The sequence below is a fragment of the Crassostrea angulata genome, chromosome 6 (genome assembly GCF_025612915.1).
Source record: "Crassostrea angulata isolate pt1a10 chromosome 6, ASM2561291v2, whole genome shotgun sequence".
Classification (NCBI taxonomy): Eukaryota; Metazoa; Mollusca; class Bivalvia; order Ostreida; family Ostreidae; genus Magallana; species Magallana angulata.
Genome location: NC_069116.1, coordinates 10,362,393 through 10,378,260, shown reverse-complemented (window position 1 = coordinate 10,378,260; position 15,868 = coordinate 10,362,393). Strand labels below are relative to the sequence as shown.

At 34.6% G+C, this 15,868-nt stretch overlaps 2 protein-coding genes across 2 annotated transcripts; both read left to right on the top strand.

The window, feature by feature from the left end:
• The first annotated feature begins 731 nt into the window (after window positions 1–731).
• LOC128189424 (uncharacterized) lies at window positions 732–2,393 on the top strand. Its single transcript, XM_052861028.1, has 5 exons — window positions 732–962; window positions 1,154–1,318; window positions 1,452–1,625; window positions 1,730–1,871; window positions 2,017–2,393. Exons 1-5 carry the CDS (start codon window positions 783–785, stop codon window positions 2,133–2,135), a joined length of 780 nt encoding a protein of 259 aa, XP_052716988.1. The 5' UTR covers window positions 732–782; the 3' UTR covers window positions 2,136–2,393.
• An 8,139-nt stretch (window positions 2,394–10,532) lies between these two features.
• LOC128188692 (probable 28S ribosomal protein S23, mitochondrial) lies at window positions 10,533–14,029 on the top strand. The gene is made up of 5 exons (XM_052859904.1): window positions 10,533–10,649; window positions 11,435–11,602; window positions 12,216–12,287; window positions 12,877–13,105; window positions 13,430–14,029. Exons 1-5 carry the CDS (start codon window positions 10,606–10,608, stop codon window positions 13,532–13,534), a joined length of 618 nt encoding a protein of 205 aa, XP_052715864.1. The 5' UTR covers window positions 10,533–10,605; the 3' UTR covers window positions 13,535–14,029.
• The last annotated feature ends 1,839 nt before the right edge of the window (window positions 14,030–15,868 follow it).

The following is a 15,868-nucleotide window of genomic DNA, read 5'->3' as shown; positions in this document are numbered from 1 at the left end:
TTGTTAAAACGGGTACTTTTGATGATCGTAAGTATATAACTGGAAACTTTAGAACAAAACAATATTTCTTCCGAAATTGCTTAGCTTTTCTTTACAGATTGAAGAGTCTGTACTGAAACAGAGCACAACATAGAACCAAATATACATGTAATAGAATAAAATTTAAGTGTCTTATGGGGCATGACATATAACAATCATGATTACATATAATACACTTGGAACAGATGTTGTAAAAATTACATGTAACTTATTGGCTCATTGTTCAGTTTGTATAATAATGTAATGTATTGATTTAATGCATATATTAATTATACTCAATTTGGCTCAAAGAAAATTGTACAGCCACTTCTATTTTCTTTAAAAAAAAATAATTGAATTTTTTAATGATGGCAATGAATCAGTAGAGATATGTTTGCTAAACAAAAACATTTTCGCTTTATCTTTATTTAAAAATCAACCCCCTTTGATTATCATTATCATTTATTCATTTATTTAAAAGTTACTTTTTATATACAAATCAACCACCCCACACATTCCAAATGATCGGTATATCCACACACGTGTTTATACATGTTGACAAGTACACCTTACACAATGTAAGATCGGTGTTTCCAGCCCGTAAGACGACGATGACTCGCACTCTGTGACGTATATCTTTGTCGTCATAACTGACCAACCCTCGAGCCAAACACATGTATATAAAAGTAACGGGGCACCGTTCAGTCGGTACAACCTCTCTCTCTGATTTCTCTGACAAGAACAACAACGAAAACAACAACGAGATGAAGGTCTTACTCCTGGTGGCCCTTTGTTGTGTGATGGTCCTGGTGTCAGGCCAGGGTAGGGGAAGACCAAAGTTCTCGCAGCAAGGAAATGGTCAGAACCGAAGACCTGCCTCTGCTCAAAATGGGCAAAGAGGCAGAGGTAAATGGCAACGTCGCAGTGGTGGAAAAGACTGGTCGGTTAGTAGGCTCTAGTAATAATCCATCCCTTTGTAACGTAGATATCCCGTGTTCACAGATATCGCGAATATTGTGAATTAAAAGCAATCATATAAATGGAAATGACGAATAATTAGTTCCGATGGTGTAAATTTACAAGTAATCAACTATTTGTGCATTGAAATTTTAAATTTGTTGAACTTGACTTGCAGGATATAATTAAGGCATCTTGGAACACGTCCCTGCCCGGTGACATTGTCATCAACGAAAGAGGGTTCGCCTCCGACAACAACCAGGTCGGATTTTTAATGTCCAAGGATACTGAACTGACCAGTGCAGGCTATAATCAGAGTTTTGCAATGATCGACTTTGGAGCGGTATGTATTACCAAATTATACATTTTAATCATTGCTCCTTTTTTTTAATTGAAACATTAATTTAGAAAACAACCAAGGCAGCACAATGTCCATTTTCATCGTTTTTATTTTTTCTACTTTATTTTTTCGACAGGGTAAGGAAGCAATTCGTGTGGAACTTCGGGATCCAGAAGCTTCCAATCAAAGTGCCGACCGAAGAAGCCGGGAATTCTGGGCCCGTAAGAAGCATATCTGCTTCCTAATGGACGCTCCCCTCACTTTTACGGATTTCTCTGAAGCAATTCAGCTTCGTTCGTCTTTCTCATGGGTAAACATTATATAAACAGAAAATATACTTTCGAATATTATTGATAACCTCTCATAACGATCAAACATTTATTTATATTTGCCTCTTTGAATTATTGGTTATAGGCGGGACCTATTCCAACTGGAAACGTGAAGACTTTTGTCGCCCGACAGGCCAACAGATTGGCGGACCTAGGAACTAACGGGGTGATAGATCGCCTCTGTGGTAAAGCTGCGGCCCGCGGGCTGGCATTCTCCATTGTTGCGGGTACGTACACGTACCGTTCTGTCTCATCGGCCTTGTGATTTATCTCGTTAAATAGTACTTCATTAATATTAACTGCTCACATAATTGTGATATTCACAATTCACAATATACGATTAATTCAAAAATCTCTCTCACCTATTTACAGATTCATCAGTGACAGAACCGATGGAGAAGATCAAGGTTACGGGTCATATTGACCCCCTGCAACCTTTGACCTCTGTTCCTTACGAGATCAAGGTTGAGGCCGGCATACTTGCTTCGTAACTTGGTGAACCCTACTGTGTCTCAGAAATCTCCATTTACGTGTTCCCTACTGTGACATTCGTGCGTGAATTTAACGTATGTAATAATGTCTTCTGTTGCAATATCATAGAAGTTGTACACTTTCCATATCTATTTCAGTGGCATTTTTTATAACTTACATTTAAAACTTACTTTAGAGAGCAACTGTTTATTTTTAAAACATTACTTATGTGCGTTTTCTATTGTTTTTTTTTTTATAAAATACATGAAAATATCATACTTGCTTTCGTTGCATTTCTTTATTTAGTAATTGGTTGCACTATAGAATACTCTAAAATGAAGAAATATTTACAACATGTAATTCAAAGTAAATTGTGTTACAGCCATTGAACCTAACATTAACTGATACCTCCCCCCCCCCGAATCTTCTTTTTTGGTTAATGAAAAAAACACCCCAAGGGTTGGTATCAGCCTGAGTCTATATTTAAACGTAATATCACATGCACATGTATAGGCATATGTATTCAACGCAATAATTTCCGCCTAAATTGGTAAGAGAATTTCTCGATGATTTCAAACCGATGTCATTGTCGAGTCCCGAGTGTATTCCATCTTATGATAAAAGTTCAAATAATGCGTTTCCACTGAAACGAGGAACAGTACGTGTGACTATGTTCATTCTTGATGCAGATTCATAACAATGAACATGCATGCATGCATAGTAGTACCTTTGTTGCGAGCCCAAAACCACAGGGGCTCGGTTGTCGGATAGTGGAGTTCTTTATGATTTGTTCCCAAGGAACAATCTATTCTACTATATTAGCGAGCGCAGCGAGGCGGCGCGAAGCGCCGCTCGCGTAGCGAGCTCTATAGACAACGTGTACGAACGGAGGAAATTCGAGTTGAAATCTGCATATTGTTCAAAGAAAATTTTGTGGACTCGCGTGAAAAAGTTCTACATATCCCAATAATGTTTTGCGGTGCATAGCAACATGGTGGAACAGGAAGCGTTCCTACGGAAAATTCTTACCTCTAGATCGCATACATCATTTTCATTTAACAATAAAAAAAACCTTTTAAAAACATTAAAGTAAACAACACATATGCTTACGTCAAAAAACCTGTACCTATCTGAACTTTTGCTGACATATGACGTCATTTCCTTCCCATTTGTCCGACAATTTACGAAAACTATCGAGCGCAAAAGAAAGTTAAGTATGACGTCACAGTGATCTCGCGTTTTAATTTCCCGGGATACATTTAGAGGTGGATAAAGCATCTGTATTGGACGTAACGTGTAGGAAGTACTCAGTATCAGTGTTAACGGTGGCTCTTTGGCTGATTAGTTTTGTTTTGATAATTTTTTTGCTTAGTAAATACACATGCAAGTTCCATGCTAAATTTACTGTCATATTCATCCAATCATATATGCATACGTTAGGTAGGTGACAAAAATTATAGACCAATCCACACTTTACAAAAGTTATGTCCCTTGGCCGCCATCTTTGGGGAAAAACCCATATATTTCTCACAGTAGCCTTTGTAGTTCAGAGGGTTGTAACTTCGTCATTTGACATCAAAATCCGTTTCCGCTGTGAATGTTAATTGCCCCAAGTTAGGGCAACCCACACATCGAAGGAATAAATCAAATTCCAAGAGATTTCTTCAGAGGACGCCCAAATATTTGGTTGCTTAAAGAAGGGAAAAGTTGCTTTTTCCCTTTTGACCTTTGGGTTGACCCCGCAAAGGGGAACAACTTTTGCAATTTATTGTTTACTGATTTTAATAATCATTATTAAAAGGTAAAGTAATGATAAAAAATAATTGTATTTACATTAACAAGAGGCCCAGGGGCCACATCGCTCACCTGAGCAACAATTGCCTTAATTTTGATCAAATTAGCATTACAGTATCAAAATATCTTGACAACTAAGTACAGTACATCTTGCTAAAAAAAAAAAAAAATCTGCCAATTTTTATCCACCTCTTTTTTGGGGTAAATACCAAGCCCCTTTTGTTGTTGTACCTGTAAGAAGATTTTTCTCTATTCCAATTTACCCCCCCCCCCCCTCCATTTCGTGGCCCCCCTTTTCTCTAGGGAATCATGGTTTCATCAAACTTAAATCTGCATAACCTGTGCTTTCACACTAAGTACTGAGTTTTGGACCGAAAACTTTCCCAGAATATTTTCAAAGATTTTTCTCTATATATTCCTATGTAAAAATTCAAACCGCCATCACGGCCCAGCCCTATCACTAGGGACTGTGATTTTGCAAACTTGAATTTACACTATCCGAGGATGCCTCTACACAAGTTTAGGCTTTTCTGGCCAAATAGTCTTTAAAAAGAAGATATTAAAGATTTTCTTTATATATTCCTATGTAAAAATTCATCCCCCATTGTGGCCTCACCATACCCCATGACTATTATTTAAACAAACTTGAATCTTTACGATCTTGGGATGCTTCCACTTAAATTTGGGCTTTCCTGACCTTATAGTTTTGAGAAGAAGATTTTTAAAGATTTTCTCTATATATAAAAATTTATCCCCCATTGTGGCCCCGCCCTACCCCCAGGGACCATGATTTGAACAAACTTGAATCTACATTATCTGAGGATGCTTCCATTTTAATTTGAGCTTTTCTGGCCTCATAGTATTTTAGAAGAAGATTTTTAAAGATTTTGTCTATATATTTCTATGTAAAACTTGATCCCCTAATTGTGGCCCCACCCTACCCCTGGGGACCATGATTTGAACAAACTTGAATCTACACTATCTGAGGATGCTTCCACTCAAATTTAAGCTTTTCTGGCCTTATAGTTTTTGAGAAGAAGATTTAAAAATTTTTTTTCGATATATTCCTATGTAAAACATGACCCCCCTCTTGTGGCCCCACCCTACCCCCGGGGACCATAATTTGAACAAACTTGAATCTACACTACCTGAGGATGCTTCCATTTTAATTTGAGCTTTTTTGGCCTGATAGTTTTTTAGAAGAAGATTTTTAAAGATTTTGTCTATATATTTCTATGTAAAACTTGATCCCCTAATTGTGGCCCCACCCTACCCCTGGGGACCATGATTTGAACAAACTTGAATCTACACTACCTGAGGAAGCTTCCACTTTTATTTGAGCTTTTCTGGCCTAATAATTTTTTAGAAGAAGATTTTTTTAAGATTTTCTCTATATATTCCTATGTAAAACTTGATCCCCCCCTCTTGTGGCCCCACCCTACCCCTGGGGACCATGATTTGAACAAACTTGAATCTACACTACCTGAGGAAGCTTCCACTTTTATTTGAGCTACTCTGGCCTAATAATTTTTTAGAAGAAGATTTCTAAAGATTTTCTCTATATATTCCTATGTAAAACTTGATCCCCTAATTGTGGCCCCACCCTACCCCTGGGGACCATGATTTGAACAAACTTGAATTTACACTATCTGAGGAGGCTCCCATTTTAATTTGAGCTTTTCTGGCCTGATAGTTTTTTAGAAGAAGATTTTTAAGGATTTTGTCTATATATTTCAGTGTAAAACTTGACCCCCCCCCCCCCATTGTGGCCCCTCCCTACCCCTGGGGACCATGATTTGAACAAACTTGAATCTACACTACCTGAGGATGCCTCCACACAAGTTTGAGCTTTTCAGGCTGAATAGTTCTTGAGAAGAAGATTTTTGAAAAATACCAACAAATTTTCAATAATTCTCAATTATCTCCCCTTTAAAGAGGGCGTGGCCCTTCATTTGAACAAACTTGAATCCCCTTCACCTAGTGGTGCTTTGTGCCAAATTTGGTTGAAATCTGCCCAGTGGTTCTTGAGAAGAAGATGAAAATGTGAAAAGTTTACAACGCCGACGCCGACGACAACGACAACGACGACAGACAACGGACAAATTGTGATCAGAAAAGCTCACTTGAGCCTTTGGCTCAGGTGAGCTAAAAAAACGGCTTTGTGTTTATCAAAATATTTTAATAAGTCTGTTTAACATTTTATTAATGCTCAGTGGTAGTTTGTTAAGTGTAAAAGCCTAGGAAGGGACCATTGGAATAAAAGTTTGATAACTTCGGGTTCCTTGAATTGCGGTGGTAAAAGTTTTCGAGACAAAGCCAAGTTTTTTGGTTAGGGCAAGTCCACGGGCTGCATTTAACAATGATGACAGATGTGTGGTTCCTTCTTCGCCCGCACCAACGGTCACACCGTAAAACATATTATGTCTATGTTCTAATTAAAGGGGCATGGTCACGATTTTGGCCAAATTTTATTTTTTTGCTTTATTATTTATACCGAGCGCAGCGAGAGGCGGGCGAAGCCCGCCTTGCAAAGCGAGGATTAATGGTAACACGTATATATATGAAAATCAGTGAAAAATGAAATTTGAATCAGGGGTACTAAGGCCAAAAAAATTTGTTTCCAGTCCAGGGCGCCGCCATATTGGCAGCCATTTTGTTTTTAAAAAGTTAGTTTGATCATTGATTGACTGGTACTTATCGATGTTTATTGCCCCTAAACTCCATTAAAATTTTCTAGTGTTTCAATAAAAGGTAATTTGAATTAAAAGAAATAAAAGAGGACACCAGATAAGTTTAAATAGTGCTTCAATAAAGAAACACGACTAATTCTATGTATATCTTATTAAATTATCAGATGGAAAATTATAAAAACATTAACATCAAGGAACTGATCTTTTAGATACTAAGTAAAGTATTCAATTTTATTACCGCGGCATTTATAGCGAGCCCAGCAAGGCGGCGCAAAGCGCCGCTCGCGTAGCGAGCTCCATAGACAACGTGTACGAACGGAGGAAATTCGAGTTGAAATCTGCACATTGTTCAAAGAAAATTTTGTGGACCCGCGTGAAAACGTTCTACTATCCCAGTGATCCTTTGCGGTGCATAGCAACATGGTGGAACAGGAAGTGATTATACGGAAAATTCTTACCTCTAAATTGCATACATCATTTTCATTTAACAATAAAAAAAAAATCCTTCTAAAAACATTAGAGTAAACAACACATAAGCTTACGTAAAAAAACTGAACTTTTGCTGACATATGACGTCATTTCCTTTCCCGAATTTGTCCGACAATTTACGAAAACAATCGCAACTTCTCGGGCCTTTCCGGCAAGTTCGGAAAACACCTCGAATGTATTTACATCACCGGATGTTAGAATTTTATACAAAATGGAGTCGCTTCCCAATAAAGTAAATATCGGCTAAACAGCATTTTGAGACACTTCTGTGGTATATTTTAGGGTATATCATTGACTTAAATGAAGTCTAACTAACATTTTAACAGATCTTAAAATGTGTTGAATTTATATCAAGTTTTATAAAAAGAGGGGTTGTCATGGACGCCTAGGTAATACATTCGAGGTGTTTTTCCGAGCCTGCCGGAAAGGCCCGAGAAGTTGCGATTGTTTACGAAAACTGTCGAGCGCAAAAGAAGGTTAACTATGACGTCACAAAGATCTCGCGTTTTAATTTCCCGTGATACATTTAGAGGTGGATCAAGCATATGTACTGGATGTAACATGTAGGAAGTACTCAGTATCAGTGTTAACGGTGGCTCTTTGGCTGATTAGTTTTGTTTTGATGATTTTTTTTTGCTCAGTAAATACACATGCAAGTTCCACGCAGTGATGCTGAATTTATTGTCATATTGATCCATTCATATATGCATACGTTAGGTAGGTGACAAAAAATTATTTAGAGAGAAAAGTCTAATCATTATTAGATCTACATGCAGCCACGTCATTTTGTAATGAATAGATAAAAGAAAAGAATTAAACTGTTAAAATATCTACCGGTACACGTATTTGTTATATAGTTGCATATGTGGTCAAATAATATTGGATATCACACACTAAACAAGGGGTGAGGGCACATGTCTACAACGCTTATATAGCGTACAAAAATTAAAAAGATTTAAGGAAGGAGTCTTCTCGTTATCAAACATACTTCTTATAATAAGAAATTCATGAAATTTTGACACAGTCAAACGGATCATATTACCAAATGCTTCTATCAGTTTTATCAAATTTGACATTTTTGTTTTTGCATAAAGGTCAGGTCAAGGTCACTACCTTTTTCCTCAACGTAAAGGATGATAAAAATAAGTGTAGCTCTTTGTAGTTCTGTAGATATTTGTTTAAGATTTGAATATTCTATTCTTCAATGAAATGATAGAATATCAGAATGTCTATCAGCTTATACTACTAAATTGGAATAAATATTTATACTAAAATTGATATTGCTTAGCCCGCATTTCCTCTAATTTTCTTAAATTTTGAAGAAATTTTTATTATTTTTTTATGCTTAAAATAATAAAATATTTATGATTTTTGTGTAAAATGAAGACTTTATAAAAAGATATAAATTGACAGAAAAGCTAATATATTGACCATTTAATAAGAGAAAAAACTGATTTTTTCACAAAAATCAGTGTATAGAATGGGCGCTTTAAAAAGCCTATAAAAATGAAGTTTGATAGGCAAATCATATTTTAAAAACATATTCTGAAACCCAAGTATCATATCATTAGTTTACATTAGTGAAAAAAATCCAACATTAATGTTATTGTTTTTAAAATGCTAAATCAGACTCATTAATCTGCAGCAATTCTGAATTACGCAACACGTGATATTTTCCTACGCCAATATTACGCCAAAAATATAGTCCCTGTTAGATTGTAAACTTTGATTACTTTTTCTATGCCAAGTTGTACGATAATAAAAAAGAAAGAAAAATAATCTATTTTAATTTCCTTTCATCTTGATTTATAATGAACAATTAATCAATTTTACGTTTGACAAGTCGAAAACTAAAGAAGACTCCTTCCTTAAAACAAAATTAATGTCACAGAGGAATATAGTTAAAACACAGGTTACAACAAGGAACAACATGAGAAATAACAGACAAAATTTATTTTTTTACTGATATCAATGATCATTATTAAAAGGTAAAGAAAAGATAAAACATAAAAAAAACGGCGTTGTGTTTATCAAAATATTTTAATACAATGTAAGTCTGTTTAACATTTTATTAATGCTCAGTGGTAGTTTGTTTAAGTGTACAAGACTAGGAAGGGGCCATTGGAATAAAAGTTTGATAACTTCGGGTTCCTTGCGGTGGTAAAAGTTTTCGAGACAAAGCCAAAGTTTTTTGGTTAGGGCAAGTTCACGGGTTGCATTTAACAATGATGACAGATGTGTGGTTCCTTCTGCGCTCGCCCCAACGGTCACATCGTAAAACATATTATGAATTAAATTGATAAACAATGAAAGGAGAAATAAAAAAAAGTTCGGAATAACGTAACTCTCTTCGGCTATTTCCGAAGACAAAACGTGTTCGTTTTACGTCTGAAAGATGACGTCATAATGTAAACTGAGCACGCGACGTTGAGTTAAACTTTTGCTAATGATTTGAGTAGGCAACCAGATGGATCCTACTGCGTCCGTTTCAAATTAATTTTGTTCTACAAAAATCAAACTGAAATGTGTTAAATCTGCGCTCGGTCCAACGGTCACACCGTTTAACTTTACATATTAATGCTTTAGAAATGCATTTCTAATGATCAAATGAATTTTGAGAGTCAATCGTAGAGTTATAAGCAAGGCACTTGGCTCACAACTCTTTGTCATGTAAACAAGGCTCGTGCCCTGTTTTTGTTTACATATATTAAATATGTCATTAAAAATCTTTTTTCAAACTGATTTGTCTATCTTCTTTTACATTTTAAGCATAAATAAACAATTCCTAACGTTTAACACATTATTTTGGTCTAAAACTGTAATTTTCACTTCAACATTCAAAATGTAAACAAAGGCTTTGTTCAGTACATAACGAAGAATTTCAAGCTCTGTAACTTGCTTATAACTCAACAAATGACACTCAAATTTTGGTTGCATATTAAAAATGCCATACTGAAGCATTGTAAACATTAAAATCGGGGAAATAATTTTTGACCAAAATCGTGACCATGCCCCTTTAAGGAAAGTATAGTGAAATTAATAACATTATTGTAGGTTTATAGCTTTGTTATGTAGATGTCAACAATTCGGTGTGTCGATGTATCTATTTCGTAAATGCCCGATATGTAATGTCAACCCGTGCACGCACGGGTCAAAGTCTATATAGTAGTAATAAGTGTATTTGGAAAAGATTCACTGAACTTGAACCCCTGTTTCAATCATGTAAAAAAGGTGTATTCAATGTACGTTGAAAACACATTTTTAACATTGGTCCATTTTTTAAATCATTTCAAACAAAACTGTCATTTACACCAATACTCATCTCTCTCTCTCTCTCTCTCTCTCTCTCTCTCTCTCTCTCTCTCTCTCTCTCTCTCTCTCTCTCTCTCTCTCTCTCTCTCTCTCTCTCTCTCTCTCTCTCTCTCTCTCTCTCTCTGTACGAAAGAAAATGGTAAAAGTTACTATTTAAACAAAAAACAAAAACTAGTTCCTTATTTTATAAGAACCAGTTGAAAAAATGGCGTCCTCCAGAGGACAGTTCATTGGGACAATTTACACAAGGTAAATTGAATCCAAGTTGCAACTATTTATGAAAATGTCAGATAACACGATAAAAATGTTTTTTTGTTATGTACCTGTCTTTTTCATGATCGTACAAAAGAAATGATATGATAGTGAATATGCACATCGCATACATGTAGGACAGCTATACGAGGAAATTCGGAACTGCTTGATGACAGTGTTTGAACATTCGAGGTTTTAATGAATAATAGATACTCTTAATAACAAAGGTTTACCATTTATTGAAAATTTTGTAATTTAGTATTGTACAACGTGACATACATATGTAGGCGATGCATGGTAAATTTTGTGTCATTTGTTTTATTTTGGTTTGTACTTGTAGCTCAACATCAACGATTGTGGATTTCTTGTTGTTTTTATAAAACCGGTAGTAATTGGCATTCGGCAATGATGGGTACTTGGCAATAATGGATACAAGCACTTTATATTTAAACTTTTATACATTTGCACCAACTGTTAGAGAAAGAATAATCTTACCGTGACCATGCTACGTTAAAGTGGGTCTGTGGGACATCTGTCATTTTAACAATACTCCATAGAACATTTTATCTACAACTGCCAGAGACCTACATGTACACTGACATCACAATTTGCTGGATGTTTAACTCAGTTGGCCATTATCAGGTCCAGTACAATCACTAGATTTAGCTACATAGCTTTAATTATTGCTCAGTTGACTATTGTGTTGACTTTTTTTAAAATTGCTAAGATATTGAAACTGCTCTTCAGTGCTCTATAGTTTGATTATTTGACTGTCTTTGCAGAACACAAGGATTGATTCGGTCTGGTGCTATGAGAAGAGAAAAAATTCCTCTCTGGTTTAATATTTATGAAGCTTTTCCACCATTAGACAAATTTAATGCAGAGGAAAAAGAGCCTGACCAGGCTCGCAGAATTAAACGAATTAATTACCCAGAGGACCTAATCCGAGTGTGAGTGTAAAATTAGAGGACCATATGGTTTTTTTATCAATCGAGTTTGATTTATACTTTAATTATTTTGTCATTTGAGCACCACATCTTGTTGACATAGTTTCTCTATGTTTTATTTACTGTAGAATCATTAGAATTCGTGGTGGCTCAATTTTCGTGGTATTCGTGGTTAGCCCTCCTCCCATGAATTTACATCCTCAACGAAAACAAATTTAGAAAGAGTTATCTTTTGTTACTGAAACTGAAAACCGGCGCATCCACGAGATAACATCCCCACGAATAAGCAAAATATTTACAATCCATGAAAATTGGCCCACACGAATTTACCGTAAATGATTCCACTGTATTGGGGTTTTAAAATTATTTCATTGTGTATGCATGTGATTATAAAAAGTATTTAGGGATTAAAAAACAATCTAAACAAGTTTTTTTTCCTTTTTTCATATGCCACCATTTATGTATTGTTAGGTGCATCGTCTGAAAACCTCAACCGGTGAATTGACCGTGTGTCAGTTTCCATTTGAGGTGGTCAGCCGTTTTTGATGTCTGACAATGTAATGGATTGGATGTAATGCTATTAATTTTTTGTAAAATTAATTTTTGTTGACTTTAGGAAATTCTATGAGAGATATGGTACACCAGAGGTAGTGAATTTGGAGAGCAATGTAGACACCCTTAGCCAAAAGTAAGTGATGTTCCTGTCGATAACATTCTGTACAACTATATAACAACAGCGTCAAATGTATGAACTTTGGAATCACTGATACTGTATTGTGGATTTCGTTATGGTCATGGATACCCATGAGATTAAACATTCACACATTGTTTAAAGCATTATAAAAGTATTTTTTTAAAAGACATTGTCTATCCACTTGACTATATTACATCTCAGTGAACCTATGAACTTAAAATACAACCTTTTTCATGAAATAACTTTATACAGTTATAGCCTTTTAATTTTTATTCCCTAATTTATGTGAGTACTTGATGCTGCAATTTTGCTGTTATGTATCAAATCTCAGAATGTAAACCCCAAGCACCAAATTTTTGTTGTTATTTTATATAGTAAACAACTCCCAGTAAAATGAAACCAAGATTTCAAAATTTGTGAGGGATACCTCTTGCGATTTTTTGCAGAACTCATAATAATATTGCATTTTTAATTAGGAATTTACAGTGCCTGTATGTTAGTTTATAGGATCCGTTCATATTTAGTATTTTAAATGTAATGTGCCTAATTTCTAATTATCATTTCTCTTCTGTTGTTTATTCAGATTTGCAAAATATTACATTGCGAACAAGAATTCAATGTTGAAAGAAAATCCAGGGTTATCTGAAAGTAAACAAACTGAAGACAGATTGAAGGAAGGGGCTGAGGGCGAGCCCACCAGTGAGGACACACCTAGCAAAGAATCCCAGGTCCAGTTTGAGGACCTCCTCAGAGTCTTTTCCCATGATCACAATCTCAAAATGAGTGCAGAAGACATTCGTCGACAGAAAAAGGTAAGTTTTGGAAGAGATCTAATTTGCAGATTCCATTAAAATGTTAACAATTCATTGTCCAAATAATCTGTACTCCCAGTTTGGATTATATTTAAACATGCAACATGTGTAATCATTTTGTTGCTGCCCATTATTACATGTACCTACATAAAATACTGTCATTATCATCAAAGTTCCTTGTGTATTATGCCATAGCTTGATCCAAGTTTCACATATTTTTACCTGTTAATTTAATGTACATATCTGATGTTCTCCAGGTAGTAAGTTTTAAATATGTATAAAGAAAATATGAAATGTAATAGTAATATTGTTTTCTTTTAATAGAAAAGACGACAAGAGATTATGCAGATAAGGAAATTAAGAAAAGACAATAAGGACTTCAAGTCCGAGAGTATCTTTGGCACCTGGGATGAATTAGAGAGATCCTGATTCTTTGTGGAATATAGCATTAACATTGACAAGAACATTTCCTCTGCTAAAAACCTACGACCAATTTTTTCTCAGTGATGAAGTGTGATAGACAAGTCAGCATGCCAATGTCAGAAGAATTGATTTTGTAAATCTTGATTTCATCCTTTGGTATGATATTAAATTGAATTTGGAAAGAAAGATTAATCTGTAATTTGATGAAGATCATGAAATTCAGCAGTTGTCTTTCTTGAAGCATGGTTGTAAGAGTATCACAAGTTTTTTTCAGTTGAAAGTTTTTTAGACTGATTAGAAAGCTATGTTCAAATATGATATTTTATCCTGTAAAAAATGATGCATCATCTAGAAGCTACACATTTTATATAATAATGGTAGATAACTCTTCCACCTCAACTGGTTTCAGTCCAATAGATGAAAGGAAAAAATATATATTTTAGCATGATAACATGTTGGTCAAACAATAAATTATAAAACAATAAAATAACGTTATATGTATGTAATGTGTCACTTATTATTGCAGACGATTTTAATAAATATTGAATACTGATTGAATTTAAAATATGTTTTGAAGCACTGCATGTAATTGGGTGTAATGAGGGACAGGGCATGTATTACTATAGTTTAGTGGACTGTTTTATCACCTGATTGAAGATATTGTCAGAGGTTTTTTTCAAATATTTTTGACGAGTTATCTACTTTAACAAAATAGTTTTACAAGGATTAGAAAAATAATTAGTAATGCACTTCAAATTCTATTTAAGAATCAAAATTCGATGGCAATGCATAGTTAAGGATTTTTTTCATATAGATACAGCTTGATAGTTTTTAAATGAGTTAAAAAGCGTTACACTATTTAACTGTTGCTATGTTGCCCATTGCCATGGTAACAAAGAGTATGAGACGGCAAAATAGCATTCTAAAGTTTACCGGTATTTGCGAATCCATTGTGAGTAATGGCAAAAATTTTGGGATTTCCAGAGTAGAATATATAATGGAAAAAAAATTTCAGTTTTCATGAGAAATAAAATAATGCATATTTTCATTGTCAAGGTAACTAGATAGAAATTTCAATAAATTATTACTTTTCTTAATTTGAATTGAAATCGTCAGTCATTAAATTTTTTTTTTCACACTATTATGACTGCATGTGCAGTAAAAACTTAAAACAATTTTAGAGTCTCTTCGCTTTTCATACCTAGGCGTATCTATGTTTGAATTTAAAGAAAATCTTTGATTTTTACATAGAATTTATATTTATTAATACTTGATTTTATTTAACTTGTCCTTACGCATCGGAATATTATCCTCTTATTGTAAACTACATGCGTATTCTCTCTCTCTCTCTCTCTCTCTCTCTCTCTCTCTCACCATACAACAAGATGGTATCTATATGTGCAGATTTCACTGTATAATGTTAAATTACCTTTTCCTGACCGCTTAATACCCATATTTAAGAGATAAACTGGAATTTATGAAAGAAGCAGTTTGACATTTAAAGAAGGAAATGAAATGCTTCTAACAATAAACAAACTCGTCCCTACTAAAGTTTGCAGACAGTTTTAATGAGTATTTTAAGAATTTATTTTGGACTAAAATTATTCATTGACCCCCATGTTTAATCACTGTTATGAAATGAAGTGTGACAAAAACAAACCCGAATGCGTGTTTACACATTTTATTGTTCTGAAAACCAAGTAAGGCTGACGCGTGCAATTTGAACATATGTAATTAACACAGTTGAAAAGAATACGATCATACACAAGATTCCTTGGATGGATATAAATTATGTATTAATTCATCTGCATCTATTAAACTGTCTGAAAAAACTCTGTGATTAATAATAAAAACTGGTAATGATTAGAATATTTAGCAGAATATATGTTGATTGCACGTGAATTTTAAGAATTTTAATGCGACATTGTTAGTTTTTCGTGAACATGTTTTAAAATTGTACGTATGATATTGTGAACGTACCGCTAGATATGTGTGAGGAAGCTGTCCAGTAGGTAAAACACTGAACTTATATTATTGAATTTTTAAACATTAGTTCATAATTAAATTCATGAGCGTATTTTTTTCTTTAAACTAAAAGAACATTGTGTCTTAACTGAAGCAACTACCAATCTGGTTTTCAACATCCAGTAACTAAAAGAGTCTAAAAGAAAGGAAGAGTATGTCGCAAGGGAAAGCTAGTTCCTTAATCCCGTAGTGAAGTTGACAGATGACAGCTTAAGTTGGGCAGGAAAATCTTTTCGCTTTATTAACGCGAATTCGGTATTTTGGGTCTCTTTGGGAGCAAACTGAAGAGTGAAGATAAGGAATACGCCATTTCTC